At 37.9% G+C, this 21,128-nt stretch overlaps 1 protein-coding gene across 2 annotated transcripts in view; it reads left to right on the forward strand.

Annotated features, from left to right (window-relative positions):
- The first annotated feature begins 2,396 nt into the window (after positions 1-2,396).
- Positions 2,397-21,128, forward strand: part of AFG1L (AFG1 like ATPase) — a 66,323-nt gene continuing 47,591 nt past the window's right edge. For both annotated transcript variants that reach the window (XM_058835559.1, XM_058835560.1), the window contains exons 1-5: positions 2,397-2,519; positions 9,006-9,229; positions 17,937-17,988; positions 18,614-18,715; positions 20,004-20,134. In XM_058835559.1, coding sequence (XP_058691542.1) covers positions 2,432-2,519; positions 9,006-9,229; positions 17,937-17,988; positions 18,614-18,715; positions 20,004-20,134 — 597 coding nt within the window. In that variant the 5' untranslated portion in view covers positions 2,397-2,431. The remainder of the gene's footprint in view (positions 2,520-9,005; positions 9,230-17,936; positions 17,989-18,613; positions 18,716-20,003; positions 20,135-21,128) is intronic.

The following is a 21,128-nucleotide window of genomic DNA, read 5'->3' on the forward strand; positions in this document are numbered from 1 at the left end:
GAGTCAAAACCAATAAATGCCCAATAGAGGAAAGATGAAAGAAAATGCACTGAAAACAGCTCTTTTAGGATGTGATAAATAGGCACTTTAATTCAGTACTTAATTAGGTATATCGCGCTGAAGATGTGTCTGGAGCGACTACGTATTTTAAACAGCTGAACATGTTGGAGTGTAACTTCAATCACTGCTAATATTTTCAAGATAATAAACATTATTTTTATAATTAGCAATACTATTCAGGATATAATCAACTTTTGTTTGCAAGCTGTTCTATAGTTCTCTAAAGCAACATTTTCCAATACTTTTGTAAAAAAAGAGTTCATTGATAGTCTATGAAAACTACTTGCTCATTTTCTCATGTTGCTAAATGCTAATGCTAAAATGAGATATAGGAATTCTGATGTTGCAAAATCAAAAGTCAGTTTAAGCACTTCCTTCGTGCTTTACCAGGAACAGACCCTTTGTAAACGCTTTATTGTACAATGAACTCTGCAGGCAACATCTCCTGAAGCCCCATCCTGACATTTGGGTGCATTTCTGTCAGGAATGACAAGCCAGCCAATGAGCAAGTGTTATGATTAGTGATTCCTGAGTGCCAGTGCCCTTCCCTTGGAGTGCAGTCTTTTTGCATTGTGCCTTTCTGTCAAAAGAACTGTGTAGTTGCAATGGAGGTGCTTGGATAAGGCAGTAAGGTACCTATCAAAGGAGGAAGGAGGTCAGCATTCTCCCGAGGAGTCCTCAGAAATCCTGTGTGGGTATTTGAACTGATACCAAAGATAAGATTTACTATATGCTAAGCAGACACTGAGACTAAATTAGCCTCTAGGGTTTAAATTATCTCCAGAGAATTCTGCTTTTATGTTAACATATCTTGTTGTTGCATTTTAAATACATGTTCATAGGCATAAAAATGATACCGATAGACATAAAACTGATACTGCTGATGTGCAGATAGGTTGTAACTCTGGCCAGTGATATTTGTTCTTAATATTTTACGAATATCTATCCTTAGTATTTTACGGTCCATGTTTTTAGAGATAAAAGCAAATAGCACAAGATAGAAATGATCAACAAAGGCAAATTCAGTTGCCAAAACTCCCTGATGACAGCTGTGGCACCCAACACAGTCATGGTGTAGCGCAATACAAATTACAGACTCATAGAATAGTTAGGGTTGGATGGCACCTCTGGAGAACATCTAGTCCATGGCAAGGTCATCTAGAGCAGGTGACACAGGACACGTCCAGCTGGGTTTTGAATGTCTGCAGAGAGGGAGAGCCCATGACCTTGCTGGGGAGCCTGTTCCAATGCTCTGGCACCCTCAGCATAAAGAAGGTCTTGTGTTGAGGTGGATGAGGAAGTTGGAAACTGGAGTGCGTGGGTAGGGCAGTAAGGTGGTGTGTGCAGCTCCAGGTGGGTCTGGAAAGTGGATCTGTACTGAGTGGCTGAAGTGGCTGTGTAGGGAGTGCAGCCCTGGGACAGGTAGGTGGGCTCCTCAGGGGCTCCCTTGCTGCCTGCAGCACAGTTTGGGGGGAAAATAGAGGGGGAAGGAGCCAGGGATCAGCAAAGGATGTGGGAGTGCTGGTTGACAGTGGCTCAACATGAGCCAGCTGTGCCAGGTGGCCAAGAAGAACACTGCATCCTGGCCTGTATCAGCAACAGTGAGGCCAGCAGGACCAGGGCAGAGATTGTCTCCCTGTGCTCAGCACTGGTGATGCTGCACCTCAAATCCTGTGTTCAGCTCTGGGGTTCTCACCGTATGAAGGACAAGGGCTGGAATGAGTGCCGTGGTTTAATTGAGGTATTAGGGCATCGGTTGGACTCAATGATCTTGAAGGTCTCTTCCAACCTAGTGATTCTGTGATTCTGTGAGTCCAGAGAAGGACAATGAAGCTGGTGAAGGGCCTGGAGCACAAGTCCTGTGAGGAGCAGCTGAGTGATCTGGGGTTGTTTAGCCTGGAGAAAGGAGGCTCAGGGCTGCCCTTATTGCTCTCTGTAAGTGTCTGAATAGAGGTTTTGGCCAGGTGGGGGTTGGCCTCTTCTCCCATGCAGCCAGTTATAGGATGAGAAGACAGCCTCAAGCTGCACATGGAGAAGTTTAGGTTGGACTCGAAGAGGAATTTATCCACAGAAATGGTGATTAGATATTGAAATGTGCTGCCCAGGGAGGTTGTGGAGTCACTGTCCCTGGAGGTTTTTAAGAAAGACTGGATGTGGCACTTAGTGTCATGGTCTAGTCGACACTGTGGTTTTATGTCATAGGTTGGACTCGATGATCTCAGAGGGTTTTTCCAATCTAATCGATCCTGTGATTCCGTGACCCAGGCAAGAGCCGTTCTTCCAGCACCGGCCGCGCACGGTCTTCCCTACATCCCCGCGGGACTCCATTTCCCAGCGCGCCCCGCGCCCTCGCCGCTGCCGTGCCGGGAAGATGGCAGCCCTTGTGTCGCCCTTGGCTACTGCGCGCTGCCTGCTGCGGGCTCTGGGGTGCCGCGCCCGCCTGCTCCCGCCGCACAGAGGTCAGTGCCGCCGCCGCCGCGGCTCTCCGGGGCTCCCTAGGCCCGGGCGGGCGACAGGCTGCCTGGGCACCGCGCAGGAAGGGCACCGAGGAGCGGTCGCAGGAGCCGGTGCGTGCCTCCCCTCCCCGTCGTGCCGCGGGTCTGTCCCCGGCGGAGGGGAGCTGGGTGGCGATGCCGGGCGGGCCACGCCGCAGCCGCCGGGACACGCACAGGCCCCGCCGCTCTGCCATGACCGGCCGGTGTCCTCGCATTCCCCGGCCTGGGCTCGTCCCGGCCCCGGAGGGGACCCGCCTGCTGGGGTGGCACCAGGAGTCGGCCCCGGTCCCCGTGGGGACCCGCGAAGGGGGCCCGCGGCTTCCCGAGTCGGTGATGCCGCTTTTCCCCTGGGCAGTAGGGCCTCGGTACGCTCCCTGGTTAAAGCCTTGCGGTTGCAGCGGGCGCTCGGCGGGTGCGCCGGTGGCTGCCAGCGCTTCGGCCGCGCTTTGGCGTGTCTCAGGGACTGTTCTCCCTCAAGCACCCTCCGGTGTATAACGAAAGACACCTGTGCTGTCTTCACAGCCTTGTTTCGAAAGTCTCTTCAGTACAAAAATTTATGGGGTTTTGTTAACTTGAGGCTTAGGTTAGGAGCAGAGGTCTTTTTTCTTTGGTAAGGACTCTTCGCCCTCTGCCAGTCTGGTCAAAGTGTGATAAATCAGCTGGTGACTGGTGGGTCCCAGGTTTGATAAATGTTCACATCCACACATTATGTTGTGATTGTAGAATATTTATCCATCCTAAGAAAAATAGACAAGCGCTGCAGGTAGTACTGTAGTTGCATTTTATTTGATACTGGTCTAACACTTGGACTCTTACGTAGGTTGTTCTTTATAACCAGCATAGTGGCATTTAGAATAAGTTGTCAGACCAAATTCAGTGGCTTTAGGCAGTTTGTCACCTTCCATGTTAAAGGGAAGGTAGTCCTTACATATGTTGTTTGAGGACATCAGACTGCAGAGATGGGCTGCCATCATGGGATTGATTTGTAATCTTGGTTTTATGATCGTTGGTTTATAGTCTTTGCTTTCTTTTTGTGATTTGCTTTCCACAGTTTTGTACCTTTTCCTTATTTAAGGAAAGACATGACAAGTATTATCTGTGTAAAGTTCAGTTTCACTGATAACGCTTCTCTTGTCCTTCCCTACTTTCATCTACCAGTCAGGTTGTTAAACGGGGTGTTCATGGAAAAAATACAAGTAATCTTCTAGCAGAATAATGTATGAGGCATGTATGCAAAAAATAAAAAAAATAATAAAAAAGTAGAATTCTAGTTCCAACTCATGTTTCTCTAGAAGATCAAATACTATAGCCCAAATGAATGGCCTCCAGTTATTCATCTAAGGTCATATGAGACAAAAATGTGAATCCTTGTCCTTATGTCTTAGCTGCAAGCTGCTTCTGTTTGAGCTGCTAATATCAGCAAGTGTGGGGCTTTTATGAATTTTGCATTATATTGGCCTAAAATCTTCATGCAGACAACTTAGTGTGTGCATGCTCCCCCCCTCCTAATATGGTTGGTTGGATTTTGATTTTTTTTAAGCTTTCTGTTAAGCAATGGAAAGTAAATAATTTTTTTTCAGATCACCTCGTCTTGCATTTTTGTCATTAATCATAGTGCAATTTTGAAGGGAGCATCTGTTTATTAGACTATAAATGTATTTTTAGCTTTATGCCTAGCACATGTTCTCTTTCCCAGGAAGCTTACATGACAAGCCTTTGTTCTTCTGCAGGTTTATTCATATGCTTAGCTTTAATAAATGTGTTTAATTTATCCAAATCCTTGTACATCATGGGGCAAATTACCTGTTTGAAACTGATTCTGCAAAACTTGCATATATATCTAATAAAAGATGAGACAAGAGGACATTATTATTGTTTACAGGTACTAGCATGAAAAAAATAGTTTCTGATCTTTTGCTACCTTTGCTCATATTTTCATGCAGGAAAATAACCTTTGGAGCTACAAGACTGTACCATTGCCCTTCCTCCTCACTGTCGTGTCATCTAAGAAGGAAAGATTTTGCAGCAGTTCTGTTAGCAGATAATTTTGATTTTAGGAAGGTCTCTCATACTGCCATCTGCATGTTGATGGAAGTGCCCTCTGACTTCCAAGTCCTCTTTTTCTGTTGTGGCAGTTGTGTTTCATAGGCAGTTTTAACAGCTTTACACTGAAAGTCCCAAGGTTTGAAGCAGTTTGGATTCACTGTGACCCAAACTAATATTCTGAACTTCAGATTGGATTATTGAAAACATGACCGTTTTTAAAAGTTGGTTTCAATTGTTTTTTTTTCTTTTTCCTCTCTCCACACAAATTCCAGGGTTTGTGGAAAGCTCTCAAGGCAGATTGTGCTGACAGAGCAGTAATGAAACAGATGTGATCCTTGTACCTTGCATTAACACTGATTTAGTAGAAGCTATTCCAGCTTGTTGATCATGACTGTCAGCAAAGGTGGCACTTGGGTGATTTTGAGGTACTTAATTTTGGTGCAGTTGTAACCTACATGAGTTTGGTTTAGATGCAGTTCTCACACAACTATTGGTTGGAAATATTCTTTAAGACAAACAGTAATTAACCATTACAGCAAAGAAGGAAGGGGAAGGTGTTAATTCTCTACCTCATGCCTTGGTTACCCTTTTGTGCTCTCAACCTCTTGGCTGCTGTCAGGATCTGTTTTGGTATGGCACAACTCAGCTTCCATATCGGTTTATCTCCTTGCATGAATAATTCTAGTGCTTGCATCAGAAATGGCTGTTGCTTTCATAAGCTGTGTCTTTGAAACCCACATGCCTTTTCCTGTGTCATCTCAGACATCACTTCTAATTAGCAGTAGAAAAATTCAACAACACACTGATCCATTTTCCAATTTGCTGCTTTTTTTCCAGAGCAGAAAGTCCCTGGAGTTAAGAATACTTTTTTATTTTTATGTAGGCATAATTATCTTTGCACTAGTAAATTAATGTCAGTTTACCTAATGTGTCTTAAGTCCCCCACTTGAAAGAAATTTTTTTATAATTCCAGATTGGCATTTTTCAAAATAAGTTTTATTTGCCTTGGTGAGATTTTCCCCTCCAATTTCTTTCTTATTTTGGGGAGTATCACAGTAGGTCTTCACTGAAACTGTGTCAGTGATCCTTATATGTGTAAGAAGAAAGGCAAATGAAAAGACCTAATTATATAGTATGAAATTGAGATTATACTTACATATGTATGTTTTTGGAACAGGAGTTTAGGAAAAAAGTTGCACACTGGTGTCAAATCTAAAGAAGGGAATGTCAGGGTAATGTGGTAACATCCAGCACTGTCCTGCACCTTGAAGGTGGGAAAAGGTAGGTTATGGATAACCATATGTCTAGTTTTACACTCTTCTGTGTAAAGCTAAGTGAACAGTGAATTGATGTTGTACTTTTCTATAGTTGTGTCTAAAACACTACATAGGTGCGGAGGATGCTTTTTCTCTGTGTGTCACTTAAAGACTTTAGAAGGAAAGTAATAAAAATTGAGTTACAATTTCTGTAATACAAAGATTAGATAATGAAACAGTAGGGAATAAATTAAAACCCCTATTTTGCAGTGTGGAGAAGAGGGCTGTAGGACTACAGTTAGTGCACTGAATCACTGGTGATTCCTATAGTTGAGTGATAGAAATTGCAATCTGTTCCACAGAATGCAGATTAGAATGAAAAGTGCACATATTTTTCTGCCTCTTAGAAGATTTTATCACTTGGATAGCTACCTTCTGTTGACTTATCTCTAAAACCCCCACATGATGTTTGGTAGCATCTGCCTTTTCTTTGCAGCTGCAGGTGTGAGTTTATCATTTAACCAGTTACTGGGTGTCTCCTGGTAGTGTACTTTAGTGTACTCTTATCATATTTAAATCCCAGTGTTCAATATTATTTTAGGAGAACAGTGAGTGATTTGTGCCAGGATACCCCATGTGCCCATTTGAGCATAGTCTCCACGTTTGTCATGTGTTAATGACAGAGTATTTTCATCCTACTCACAGGATGGTTAGCTCTGAGTACATGTAATCTGAGACAAACCCCATGCTTCTGAGCAGTCCTACTGGTGTGCTTTGTCCCTGGCCAGGAAGGTCATGAGCCACAAACCCTTTCTTACCCCTAAATCAGTTTGGTTGTTTTTTTTTTTTTTTTTCCCTTTGATCCTGTTGTAAGCAGTAGGAAATCAAGAATTAATAGGTATAACAGGACACACTGGAGTGCTTGGGACCATCGACTTCTATGTATTGCAAAGGCATAGATAGTTCAGAGGTATGGATCACAGGACTGAGGTTGACTTTTTTTAGGAGTGGAATAGTGGAAAAAAAAATGAAAAAAATTTGAGAGATCATCTGTGCAATCTGTTCTAGTGGAAGTTGTCCCTGCCCATGGAAGGACTGTTGAATCTAGATGATACTTCATCTCCCTTCCAACCCATGTCATTCTATAATTGTGTGATCTTTGCCGTTTCCCCTTCCCTTCAGAGGGAGGTCAGGTTTTGCTGACCTGTTCCTGACAGATTTTCATCAAACTTATTTTTAAAATTCACCCCACATCGTCTTAAGTTTTACAGCTTGAAGACTATTAATCTATTTCACTACCTTAATTACAGTTATTATCTGTATAAATACCATTTCCTTTCATTTTCTTAGTACCCTGTATGTATCTGGAGACAGCTATGTGTTTTTCTTCTCTACAGGTTTTACTCACATTTTTGCAATAAAAGACTTTGAACTCAACTTTCTTTATATGATCTCTTTAGATAGGGATGAGCTAATTACTCTTAATTCAAAGCAGCAACTCAGTTCCTTCAGGAACAAGAGAATTTGCTTCAATTATTGGCTGCAGGTATAAACAGTGACTGCCTTTTTATGGAGAAACTGTTACTTGCAATAAGTAAATATAATTTGATAATTTTCTAATATTCTATCTTTCTTACACCTACTTAAAACTCTTTTTGTCACTTTTATGGCACCTTTGTGGGTTGTGACTAATATTTTAAAAAATAGTCCTTTGAATCTCCATTTACTCTCCTGTTTGGTTCATACTTCTCATAACATATGATGTGAAAAATGTCTTCCAGGGCAGACTATACCAGTTTTGAATAGAACAGGGCTTTTTTTCCCCTGTGTGTATTTGTATTGGAGTACTTGTGCTTATTTTATTTTAGTTGATTTTTTCCTCTGATAGTGTTATGATATTGTCTCACTTCACTTTGTGATCCATTGAGGCTGTTGGATCCTTTTCTGCAGAGGTACTCTTCAGCTGGTCATTCCCCATCTCCTGAGTTACTTATTTCCTCCTAGTAACATGCTTTCTTCCTGTTGAATTGCATCCTATTTGTATTAGATTATTTGTTCAGTTTGTCAGAATTCACTTGATTTCCAGAGTGTCTGCAGCCCTCTCCTGATTTTCTGTTATTTGCATTCCCAGCCCGTGTACTTTATTTTGCCATATATGGCATGGATGGAAATTCAGGTTTGCACCAAGATGAGATCATAAGCCCTCAATGAAACTCTACTGCAGATATACACCTAGTTTAACTGTAGTAATTATTTATTACCTATCCTTTTTCCAGGTCTTTTATACATGCTTAAAAGTACTTTCACTTGCAATTTTCTTACCTACTTCATAGATGGCAATGCTATGTGTCAAAAGAGTTACTGCAATTAACATGCTTTTCCTTTACCCATTAAGAAATCGTATTTTTATTATTATACTTAACCTGTTAAATGACACTGGAAGCAAAGAAGATATTTAACAGCTTTCTAGTATATGCTGTTGTTTCTGATATTAATAATTTGACAAGCCTTTTTTGTAATCTTGTGCATTCTTTCTTTTTCTAGTTATGTCTTGTTTTATGTCTAGCAATTCTGAATTTTATTTTTTTTTCTTTTTAATGTCTTGTTTCTGACAGTATTCGTACCCAGGCTTGTCCCTGTCTCTTCTAGGTAGAAGATAATGCCAGCAGATCAGGCTGTGTCATTGTAGGGCTTCAGAACTGCTGCCTTGCTTAGTGTGATGTTTGAGTCTTTCAACTCCCTTACAGAACTCCTGGTTCGGTCTCTTGTTTGTTGACTTTTAAGTATTTTCTGAAGTTTCACCTAAAGGATTATCTATTTAAAGAAATGCACTTTGGAATTTTTAAATGGTTGTACCCCAATTTGGATTAAAAAAAAAAAAGTCAAGAATTCCCTTGCAACAGCTCATCCAAATCTTACCAACTCTCTTGCTGGACTTAGAATGTGGGCTTGTTAATAAAATAAAGGAATGTTAAAACATACTGCTAGAGTAAAGTTAGAAATTGAGTTAATGAAAAGTGAAGAGGTAACCAGTGGTAATATAGGTAAGTCGTGTATATGTCTTTGTGTAAACTGTAGGAATATGTGTTGTTTATAAGGAGATGCTTTTAAAAACTTCTCTGTTAATTGGCTACTTTTATTTTTACAGCCTACACAGCTCAGGCAGATCAGAAGACAGGCCCTGGTACTCCTACAGATGCTCACGCCAGAGCCTTACTGGTTTGCAATGGACCTTTAGAACATTATGACTTTTTGATTAAGCAGGAAGAGCTGAAGAATGATGAGCAACAAAGGAGAGTTGTGGAGCGCCTGCAGAAATTGCATGAGAGCCTTAAAGGCTACAGCATTGATTCAAAAAATATTCTTTCAAAGGTGAGGTTTATAATGATAAAAATATTTTTTGCATTTATATTTGCTCATAAGAATGTGCTTAAAATGCATAAATTTCTGTCAAGAGAATCTTATTTTTGCAAATGCATCTTTCCAGATAGATAATTTTTCGTGTTTTAATCGCTCTTCTTTCTTTTTTTGGTTTGTAAAATCCAGTGCCACTGGATGTAACCAAATTAAATATTATTGAAATAATTCTGTAAGAAAATTTGGTATGGTTTTAGTTATGTCCACTGCCTACTTTTCCAAAAACTTCATTTGGCTATGGGAGAGAGGGGCATAAACAAGGTTTTAATTCTCAAGCACTGGTATTATACTCGTGTGTTTGGATTACATAAACTGAATACTGCTGTTTTATGTTCAAATGGATATTCCACAAATAGTTCAGCATTATAATATGTATCAGACATGACTTTTAAGAGCAATTCTTCTCTATGTTGCTGCTTTCCAGGTGAAGTAAGGAAAAAAGGCCTAGGTATAATCTGCACCCTTGTTGTGTTTTTGTGGGCATCACAGTTTCTTTTCAAAGGATTTACGAAAGTTTAGACATATCCCTGTTGCACATTGCCTTAACAGTCATAGTGCTGTTAGGCTGCTGTTGCATCTCTGTAACTTTTCCCTGAAGCTTTTGACACAATGTTTTCCAGACTGTATTTTCAGCATTTCTTGTTTTCATGCTGTTATTCTCAGATTGCTGCTCTGGTGGCCTTGCACCTGCAAATATTGATAGCACTGGTATGGCACATTCTCATGGGAAGCAACTAGAACTGGTGTGGGAATTCCCTCTTCAGCTTTCCTTGCCTCTTATTTTGTAGATCTGAGTTTATATCCCAGAAAACCAAATGTAGCACCCAGAAAAGCAAATACGACATTTAATTCCTTGCTAAATATGGACAGTCATAGATGTGCACAAAAGTTGAATGCCTGGTGAATGTGCTTCATTTGCACCTGATGAACATACGCCAGTCAGCACAGTTGTAAGCTGTGGTCAGAGGAAACAACAAGATGGGGGTGTTTGACTAAGTCTGATGATGAAAGTACAGTGCTGGGGAAAAAGCATGGCAAAATATACATTGCTGTCTCATCTACACTTTCCCTGCCTGTACAGTAGTGACCTCCCTGTCCCTGGGAGGAGGGAAACTGTCAGTGTTTTCCCCAGCTAGACTGAATGCTTTTCGCTTGTTTTTTCTCCTTCTCTTGCACCACTTTTGGGTTTTTTTTCATCAGAAGTAACCTTAACATTTATGGTCAATAAATGTCCTTTGCAGTCCTTGCTAACAAATCTCCATGTCAGCCTTTTTAAGCATTTATTACGCAACACTCCTCATCTCATGGGCATAAATCTAAATATGCTACTCTATTAGACTTGTTACCTGACCTTAACAGATTGTTCTCTTACCTGGCACAAATACTGACTTTTGTTTGCAGGGCAAGACTAAATGATGCAGCATGAAATAAGGGGAGCCAAAGCCTAGAGGCCTCAAGTGCCATTAAATGGCATGCTGTCCTCTGGCCTTCAGGCACCAAATAATAATAAGTGAACAATTCTAACTGTGGTGGGTATCAGCTTTAAGGTGTGATAAAGCAGAGAAGAGAACAAGTATTACACCTGTACATAGAGCTGTTTCAAATAGGCAAGAGTAGCAGGGTGCAGAGCATTGGGACACATACCTGTCTATTGATCTGCTTGCAACATCCCCTGAATGCCTTAAACACAGATGTAGAGCTGGAGATCATGTATTTGCTAGTCATGTGCTTGACTGGAAATGCCATAAATGTTCTCCTGATGGAAGGAAGCAGACTAAGCACCTAGGAAAGAGCTTTCCATTAAGAAGAAACATGAATGGGAAATAATTCCATGAAGTAAAAGTCTGGCACTCTGAAAGAAAACTCACAAATACACAAAGCAAAGTCCTAAGGCAAAAGTGTTCCTTAAAGACAATAAGTATGTCTTTGGAGGTTCTGTTCTGGAAGCAGTTGACCCCATCATCCTCATGGGTCCCTTTCAAGTCAGCTTTAAACAGGGTGTTTGGCCATGCGAGCCCCTGAAATCCCTGCCAATCCAAATCGTGCAATGATTCTAACTTTGATATGGAAATTGGAGACAAACAATGGTTTGGGGTATATTTTTGCCTTCTCTGGCAGTTGGATCAGGTCATCACATTACTTGCGTTTTTACTTTAGGGATTTCTTTTACTTAAAATTACTAAAAACGTACAAGCAGTGTAAAAATTATGAACAGCCTGAAAATATATATATTTTAAAACACTTACTCATGTTGTCTCTGCGTGTATGCCTGTGGATTGATGTTGTCTTGATGGTTTTGTAGGCTAACTCCTGAGTCTAAACCAATCTCCTGATTCAGTTTGTGCAAGTACCAAATGAAAAATAGAAACTTCCTATTTTCAAAATCTTTGTTTCTTGTCTTCGGTATCGAGAGCAGAGTGGCAGCATATGCTAGAACTAATTTGCATAGTATGATCTCATAGTTATTAGATAGTTTGTTTGCACTGCACTTGCGTCTCCCCATTTTGAGGGTCTTTGATGAAGGCTTCCAAGGTCTTCTTTGCATCTGAACTTTTCAACTTTGTCTTCGGAGCATGCGCAGTTACGGTGTTCCTTGATCTGACCGGTCTCAACCGGCCTAAATTCTATGTTTTGTGTGGCTAATTGGCTTAACACTTGCCAATTTTTCATTAGTACTATACTTACCTATCTTTAAAGCTATCCACCTGGCAAGTTTTTTCTTCTTTTTTTTTGTCTATTCAGCTTTAATCAACTAGTTAACCATATACTAGCCATTGCATTATATAAAAAGTTACTTATATCAGGCTATGTAAGTATAAAAAGTTCTGATTCAGGTTATATAGGTATCAGGTTATATAGATATATAAAAAGTCATGGTATAGGTTATATTGATACCAGCTTATATAGATATCTTATAACTCAAGCTATATAAGCACCTTTTAATTTCGATCTAAGTCATATAGGCATCAGACATTAATACCAGACTTCTATTAATTTTCAGATTTTAGAAAAAAGTGTTGTGATGAAGGCATTGGCCTTACTGTGAAACCTGAGAATCAGTAGGCTAGAGCATTTTGATCTTTTCTGGCAAGATGTTTTGGACATTTAGATATTAAGTTCTAAAAGCACTGCCCTGGAGAATAATTTTGAGAGCTGACTTGTGTTAGCTGGAGTGCCCCAAATCATTGTTAGTTGTTAGAGCAGGTGTCATGGCTTTGTAGATCAAGCGTTATGTGGGTTTGTTATTTACTGGTTCTTTGACTGGGAAGTGTGAATAGGGAAGAAAGCTTGTATTGCAGAGAACAAATACCAACCTTATTCTATTTAGGAAATACGATGTTGCTATGTACCTGTGTAGTGGAGTTAATTGCACTAAAGCCAGACTGATACTTTCTTACTTAAATGACATTTTTTAGTTGAGAATGTGTTTTTCACTACTTCCTTTAAAGCATTCCACTTCTTCATTTAACACTACTTTAATTTTCAATCAACTTTTTAAAAAATTGTTGTAAGGATCAGTGATGTAACTAATGAGTCAGTGAGGAGCAGCTGAAGAACTACTTGCTACAGAGGTAAGTGTTGTTGCAGTTTGAGGTTTTTCTTCTAGAGTTTGGTATTTCTGTGGAAATCTTAAGACTGGTAACCAGGTTGAGCACTACAGTGCCATGCCATACATCAAAACCCCAGAAAAGGAGGAGAGCAGTGACTTTTGCATAAATCTGTCAAAGTCTGCTAGCTTGTGTAATTAAATGAAATCATGACTCATGGAGAAGAAATCACAACAGCTTTGTTCCTCTTCTGCTATCTTTGAGGAAGCAATTTGCCAGTTCAAACAGAGCTCCATATGAGATAAAAAGAAGCCAAACAGATGATAGTTTAAATTCTAGTGCAGGCCAGGTTTTGCTTCAGCAAAGTTGTAATCAACATCCTAATGAATGTTTCGCCAGAATAAGTCACAAATGTGACTAGGTAGCTGCTAAAATCATATGCTTATCATATGTTTGCATCTGTTGAGGAGTTTCCTCAAAAATAAGCAAAAGTAAGCAAAATACTCTGTTTTCCATTATGGCCTTTCAGTGTAGTGATGCTGCTGCAGACTTGGTTCAGTTAGAACTAAGGTTTTTGATGCCAAGAAGAGCTGGTGCTGAGTACTACTGTCTGGAGTTGGCCTGGGTTGAATAGGATTTGTGCAGGTTTATGGGTGGAATTCGTTTGTATGACCAGTAGAAGGTTTCTCCAGGGAATATGAATGGTACAGGTAAATCCTGTGTTTGTGAACAGCTCGTTGTCGTTCTCCTCTCATGGAGGCCAGTTACTTTGTAACTTTGAATAATGTCATGTTTTTGTGATAAAACCATTGGATTTCCTCTCTGTTTTGTACTCAGTGAGTTTTAATAGATGTAAATGAAACAAATTGATGTATTTTAATTTAATTAAGGATATATTTTGAAAAAATAAAATACTTTTTCAGTTATGCTTAGTATTTTGTAGGTAGACTTCTCGCTTTTTCAGGAAGTTTCTAACAACTTGAATAGCCCACTTTTAGTATGAAATCTCCTGTATTGAGAAGAAATTAATCTACTGTCAGAAAATCTACTATTTTCAAAATAAAAAAAATAGTGATGCTTGGCATTTCAAGTGTGCTCATTTTTCCTGGCTCTGTCGTTGAAGGGAATGTGGTTGAGAGGTTGTGGTGAAGAAAAAGGGGTGGTAGAAGAGAGAAGCCTCTCTCTACCAGCCTCTTCTGTATTCTGATATTTATTCTTTTATTGCCTGTTTTTTTCTGTGATGGAATTGCAGAAGGCTCTTCCAAAATTGCAGAAACTATTCCAGAAATAGAAACTTCTTGCACTTCTGAACCATTACAAGAATGATCTGACTTGGTTTTAGCTTTGTTCTTCTTTTGTCACTTTTCTCTAAATAGTTTTATTCTCCAAAATATAGTAAAAGTAGGATTAGGGAGCAAATATTTATAACAGATACAATAGAGGCCTTTCAGTTTTTTTAAACTAGAACACTTGTGTTACCTCACAGGCCAAACCTTTCTGAAATGAGTAGTCTGGGACACACAGACACAGCAGACAGCAGTCCTTCTCTTCATAGTAATAAAACCCTGTTTTGTTATGATGTAGGTTTTTTGGGGCATCAGCTTAGAATGAATCTCAGGGGGGAAAACAATTAGTCTTGCTGCCAACCAAGCAGGCTTCTGTTTTTCAAAATTACTCCTCAAATTTGAACAAGGACTTCGATCTTCAACTTGGTGAAAGCATGGCCTTATGTGTTGAGATATTTTGAGATCCTCTGAATAGAAGTTCAAGGCTGTAAGAGTTTGCATAGACATTTCGGATCTCCGGCTTTTCAAAATAATACCAATTGGGACATCTTAAGAGTTGTTGAGTTGCTGTACTAATGACTTGAAATAAGCTCAATTATAAGTGAGGTCATGTTTTGAAAAGAGGTATGAACAATAGTAAACACCATTCAAGACCTTGAAAATGTCTTCAGCTACAACAGCAGCCAAAAAGGAGGCCTGAAAGAATGGGAGAAAGAAGCAGTTTTGTTAGCGTTTAAAATGAAATCCGCTGTTGGGAGACTTCTCTCATGAATTTTGCTTATTTTAATTAACCATCTTAGTACTGACATGCATTTGCACTTAAAAGTTTTTCCAATCAGGATGTAAATACCCCCAGGAAATGAGTTGCTTGCTTCTGGTGTCTGAGCATGGGAAGATGTTGCATGTTACTAAAGATATTCTCTCCTTCAAACTCAAATTTTGTGTATGACTTAGTATCTTTGGGTTAGTACCTTTTAAATACTATCTTTAGGATCCTTAAATCTTACCATTCTTTCCAGTGAAAACATTGTCACCAAATTTAATATTAATATCCTAAGACCCCAATTGTATCTCAGGATAATATGGAAATGAGCAGGGAGAAGTAATTAATTTAGTTTGTCTTCCTACATTTCCTACTTTTCTGCCTTTCATGCCTGAAATAAAGTAGACTGTCCTTATTTTAGGGTGACTGGAGGATCTTCTACATTAGATCTCCTTCCTTCTTGCAGAGTGTGTTTACATGGGACCAAGATCAGTCTTCTGCTTTCATTGTCCCCACACATTGACTGACCGCTTGCTGTGATTTAAATTGAATCAAGAGTGTTGATGGGATTTTATCAGCAATCCTAGTGGAAGTTTCCCTTTTTCTTAGACAAGTTCCAGAATTCAGAAGATGCATTAGAATAATTTTAAGAAAAAAAAAAAATCCATTTTGTGATCCTGCTAAATAGCTTGAGACTGGAAGGATGTCTGAGTTTTCAGTATTAAAAAATCTACTGATAAAGTTTTACTTTTTTGAAATAAAATGTATATTAAGAAAAAATAAAGTATATCTTAAGGAAAAAACAAAACAAAAACAACCAAAGAATATAGAAACAAATTCTTAGAGTTATACAATATCTGACAGGAGTGAGGAAGTTATCCTAAAGCTGTCAATAGTGTGATCTTTAGAAGTATATGTAAAATATTTCCTAAAATTTCTTTAATTGCTGAAAGAGGACAAGAGGTTTTCTGACATTTGATTTGTTTTTAGAGGTGATCAGCTTCAGCAAATCTGTTTGGATCTGCCACAGTGTCCATAATTTTTAGCAGTCAGATATTGTTCAAAAATTGCTGTCTTCAAAGGGAAACTAATTACATTTTTTAAATCAACTTTTATGGAACCCAAGCTGTTATATATATTTCCTTTAATAATAAAAAAAAAAGTTCCTTTTTCTGTAACATGTTAGTTATCTGGAAATAAGTATGCCTAAAAAGACAAATATTAAGATAGTTAAATGTAATTATTAAAAGCTTTAGAATGAAAGTACTGGTATAAAAATGTAGGCATTATTTTTTGTTCTGGTTGTATAACCTTTGCAAAAAGAGGTATAGCTGTACTCTACACATTGATTTGTTTTTCTAACTTTGTGTCACTTCCTGTGAAACTGCAGATCACGTTAATACAGCCTTCCTGTATTATAAATTGAATGTGATAGTCTTTTATAGTGTCAAAATGATTGCTGGTAATCTAAAACTAAACCCAAAGAAATTATTTTGAAAATGTCTCATTTGGACTTTTGTCTGTTTCTCCTTTTCTCTTGTAACTTTGAGCATCAGTAGTTTTATTGAGCACAAGCTCTTAAAAAGTACACACTGAAAAATATTCAACAATTAAATTGTCTTACAATGCTTTCAAAGCACTAGCAAATAGTTACAGCCTTGTCAATTAATGGAATAGTTTCCAAACATCTGAAACCCTTTCCAGCCACAGATTGATGATACAAATTTTTGATTACCCTATTAATAGAGATCTGAATTAAATCTAAAAGGGGCTCTTGTGTAAGAGCCATGCTTGCATATTTTCTGAGTGAGCTGGTACTACAGACCCGAGATATTACCCTTCTACTTTTTGGTCATTCATTTTCTTTCATATTTAATTAGCGTTTTGTACCGACTCCTCTATTTCTTTAGCATTGCACTGTATTTTGAAAAAGTGCTTTAGATTCAAGTTGTTTAGCAATTACCCAGCTCCAAATGAGACCACAGGGTTGCAATTTTAATTTTCCTCTGTGTGCTGAGCCCATAGAGCTCTGAAAGTGGAGCACTTTAAAATAAGTGAATATTCTTCTGCAGTGTTTTTTGTGGATGTCAATTCAGTTTCATGGATTTGATTGAATTTTGTGAAGATCTCCAGTTTTTTAGAAATTATTTCTTTATTGAATTATATTTGGAAGTGGCTGTGCAGATTACTGGGGGAAAGGGAAAGAGGACTATTTCAAATTGAACATCTTGGCAGTACTGGAAGTTTTATCATAAAATATATACTTGAGTAAAATAGATATCAGGTGTCATAATATATGTCCTCAATAATATTAAGAAATTTAAAATTTTTAAGCAGTGTTCATTCCTGATGGAAGTAACTCACTTGAAAAAATGGTTAATAAAAGGCATACTTAGAAAGTATATTTTTTATATGTGTATATATTTATACATATACAGACACATGCATGTGTATATAAAGATATATTTTTACTGTGGCTCCATTGATTTTAATAATGTTTAAACCAGAGATGACTTTGTGATTAATATCCAAAGCTGAGAGAAATAGGATGTACAATGTTCATGGGCTTTGCAGTACTGATTTTCTGTAAGTCCAAATAGTGTATCTCTTTAGCAGATCTGCTCTAATAGGTATTTAATGCATATATCTATGAATAGTATAATATTGTGTAACTTTATATCCTTTTTTCCTAGGACTGTTTGATTAAATGGCTTAATGAGGGAAAAGATTTGTTTTGATGATAGTGGATTTAGAAACATTGAATCATTTTGTGTGTTCTGATAAGAAGGTACATGTGCTAGGGATGGGGATGGGGATATTTTCACAATGATCTAAAAAAACCCCAAAACCCAAGCCCTGCATGTGTGTTTTACTTCTTATACATAATTTTCACGATTATAACATTACTCTATGAATCCCCAGCTAATGATTTAGTCGAGGTTACACTTTGCTACGTAGTGCTACTGTTGTGGTTAAGTGTAGCTACTTTCTTACTTTATCACAGCCATTTGCTTGCTTTTGTTTTATCCCATACCTATATTTACTTTTTTTCTCTTGACTTGCAGGTCTTTGCCAAAACCAAACCCCCAAAAGGTCTTTATGTCTATGGAGATGTTGGTAAGTTTTGTTTGCATCCAATGGATTTTTTTCAAAATTCACATCTATTCAAATTCTGAAATGTTTAAAAGCTTTGTGTTTATGTAACTTTATTGGTTTAATGAATCAAACATTGGTTTAATGTTACAGGATGTAACATTATGACATTGTTTAATATAATTACACTCTGGATCTAGTGTACATGTTCACAATGCTGGAAGCTGATTGGATCACATTACTGTGTTTAGTGGTTTCCAGCGTTACCCATTCACTAGAATTTAAGAATACAATGTAAGAATTTTGGAAGTAATTGTGGGAGTGAATTCATGTATTCTAATTGCAACAGTGCAGCATGAAAACATACTTGCTTTCCAGATGAAATACTAACATGTTTTATGGATATATGGCAAGTAATCTGTGCAACTTTTGGGCCATCTCTGTGTTTTGAAACAGAAAAATAAAAATGTAGTTGTTCCAAGTTTTTGAACAGAAAACATAACTGTTCCTCACAGTATTCTGGTCTTGTACTTACCCTGTGGAAAATGGTGGTTTCATTAGGGCCAAATTAACAGTCATTACTGTAATCAGTACATACTTCTCTTAAATTAACTATCTGTTGAGTGTTTTTTATTGTTCTTATTTGAAGGCACAGGAAAGACAATGGTGATGGACATGTTCTATTCTCACTTAGAAGTAGAAAGGAAAAAGAGAGTCCATTTTCATGGCTTCATGTTGGATGTACACCAGAGTAAGTGCAGACACAGGTATTGACAAGAATTTTGTAAAATACAGTATCTATTAAAAAGTCTGTCTCATATTCATATTAATCACTGTAATTTTATTTAAATATTTAAGCATAAAGAAAAATTTAAAAAATTAGGAGAAAAGTTAACACATTTTAGCATTGTTTATTATACCAGCATAGATATTAATTGTACATTATTTCTCAAGTATCTTTTCTGAAAGAAAAATATACGTACCTCATTGTATATATAGCTCAAGTGTATTGGTTGGAATAAAATCCTTAACTAAATGTTTTCCAGGTACCAATTAGCTTACCTGAAATTGAAGAAGGAGATTGCTAAAACTGAAAATATGAAGGTTAAACTCAATCTGTATTTTGAATAAGCAGTAACTAAATTAGCTATAAATGCCAAGGGGAATGCTAACTATTCTGGATGACTAACTCAGTAAAACTGTCAGCAATTTAAAGGAAAAAAAGTTATAGAAAGAAGGGCATCCTAAGTTTCAGAAAATTTTCTGGTCGGCTGAATAAGGCGCTTTGTTTTTACAGGAATGCTGTTCTAGATATTTTAAAATTTGCTTCTGTTTCTAAATTCTGTGACCTTATAATACTGTCAAATTGTTAAATACTGCTGCATTTTACAAGTGTTGTGACAGCTGGATTTTTCTTGGGAAGCTTTCACTGGTGTAGATAACTTGAGCCACTTTTTAGTGCCTACTTTTCTTCATTGCTGGGTCACTTGAGATTTTCTGTTTCCATTTCTTGTCATTTGTGCTTAATCTTAACAAATATAGCTTCCTTCTGCAGGATCTTTTTTTTCTGAATCTTTGCTTATAGTCAGATGCAATACAATCCATGAGACAGTAAAGTACGGATTTAATAATTTTTCTTTGTGCCATTATCATCGTCTTCACATATTGAAGTGTAACTGTGCTGCTACGTCTGCCTTCTTTTAGCCAATTGCATTCTAAGAATGTCTTCAGAGCAAGATAAAACAGCAATTTGCATCAGTTTATAGAATATAAAGTATAGGTGAATAGCATTCAAGATGTTTTTGACATTTGTTTTATGTCTTTCTAAACAAAATAAGAATCACAAAATCTGTGGGCTTTCAACTGTTGTGTGGATGTGGTTGAAAAGTGTTTTACCCTCTTGAAGCTGGTTTAAGTTCGAAGCTTTCTTATTTTTACTGGACCAGTTTACTTTTTATTTGTTAGCTAAATAATTTTGTTCTTCCTATCTTAGACAAAGAAATAAGAAATATTTGTCCTCTTCTGTTTTATGATCTAAGGAATACATCGCCTTAAGCAGAACCTACCAAAGAGAAAAGCAGGATTTATGGCCAAATCATATGACCCAATTGCACCTGTGGCAGAGGAAATAAGCAAAGAGGCTGCACTCCTGTGTTTTGATGAGTTTCAGGTAAGAGGTCATAAATTACTCCTTCACACTTCTTTTTAAGATCAAAAGTAATTTTATGACATTTCACTTCAAGGGAAGCTTCATAAAATTACTTTTGATCTTAAAATAGGATACTTGTTACTGCTAGTATAGTATTTGAATCACTGGCCAGTAGAAGTTAAAGACTAAAAGTCACCTCACAGTTTTGAAGATGGTGGGGTTTGGGGTTTTTTTTCCCACAACAGACAAGAAGCAGGTTAACAGTGTAAGTCCCCTTACAGTGCTTTTGTTTACCAGTCTGGGCACTGATCATTCAAGGAGGTATTAGAATTTGTCTGGAGGCTCATGAATACTTCAGGGCAGGGGCCACCATCCTGTACTGAGTCTGTACAGCACCACCTGATGCTTGCTTGCCACTGATCTTTGCTTTTGTAGTTCATATAATGTAACAAACACTCTAAATGTGATTAAGGATTTGAAGAAACTTCTATTGAATTTAATGTAAAAATTAAAAATAAGTATGTAAAATGATCTTTGCCCAAGCTAACTTGATTATTTCATCTGTTTTACATAGTTTGTGGATATTAAGGGCATGTCACAAACTTGAATGTAAAATTCTTTATAACAATGTTTAATAAAAAAACTAGAGATATTTGGCAGCTTTAACCAGCTGAGATTTTTTTTCAGTTCTGAGAGAAAATGCAGAGCAACAGATCTGTGTTAGTTCTCAAATCACCAACAGTAAAATAATCTATTAACTGTAAATTGTCTGTTATGGTGTTAAATTAATACATTTCTGAAATGGTTGGAGCAGTTTATATCTCCCAGCTTTTATTTTGCAAATCTGCACACTTGAGGAAATAATTGTTCTATGGTCAGCTCCCATGCAAGGAATTTTGGTCTAGTAACCGTTGTTCTTGTTTTAAGTTTCTCTTGCATTTTTCAAGCAGGGGTGGTCCTTTGACCCGTGGTTTTAGAATGTGTAGGGTCGTTGCAATTGCTGCTGTTTGATCAT

Source organism: Poecile atricapillus, chromosome 3, assembly GCF_030490865.1.
Source record: "Poecile atricapillus isolate bPoeAtr1 chromosome 3, bPoeAtr1.hap1, whole genome shotgun sequence".
Lineage (NCBI taxonomy): Eukaryota > Metazoa > Chordata > Aves > Passeriformes > Paridae > Poecile > Poecile atricapillus.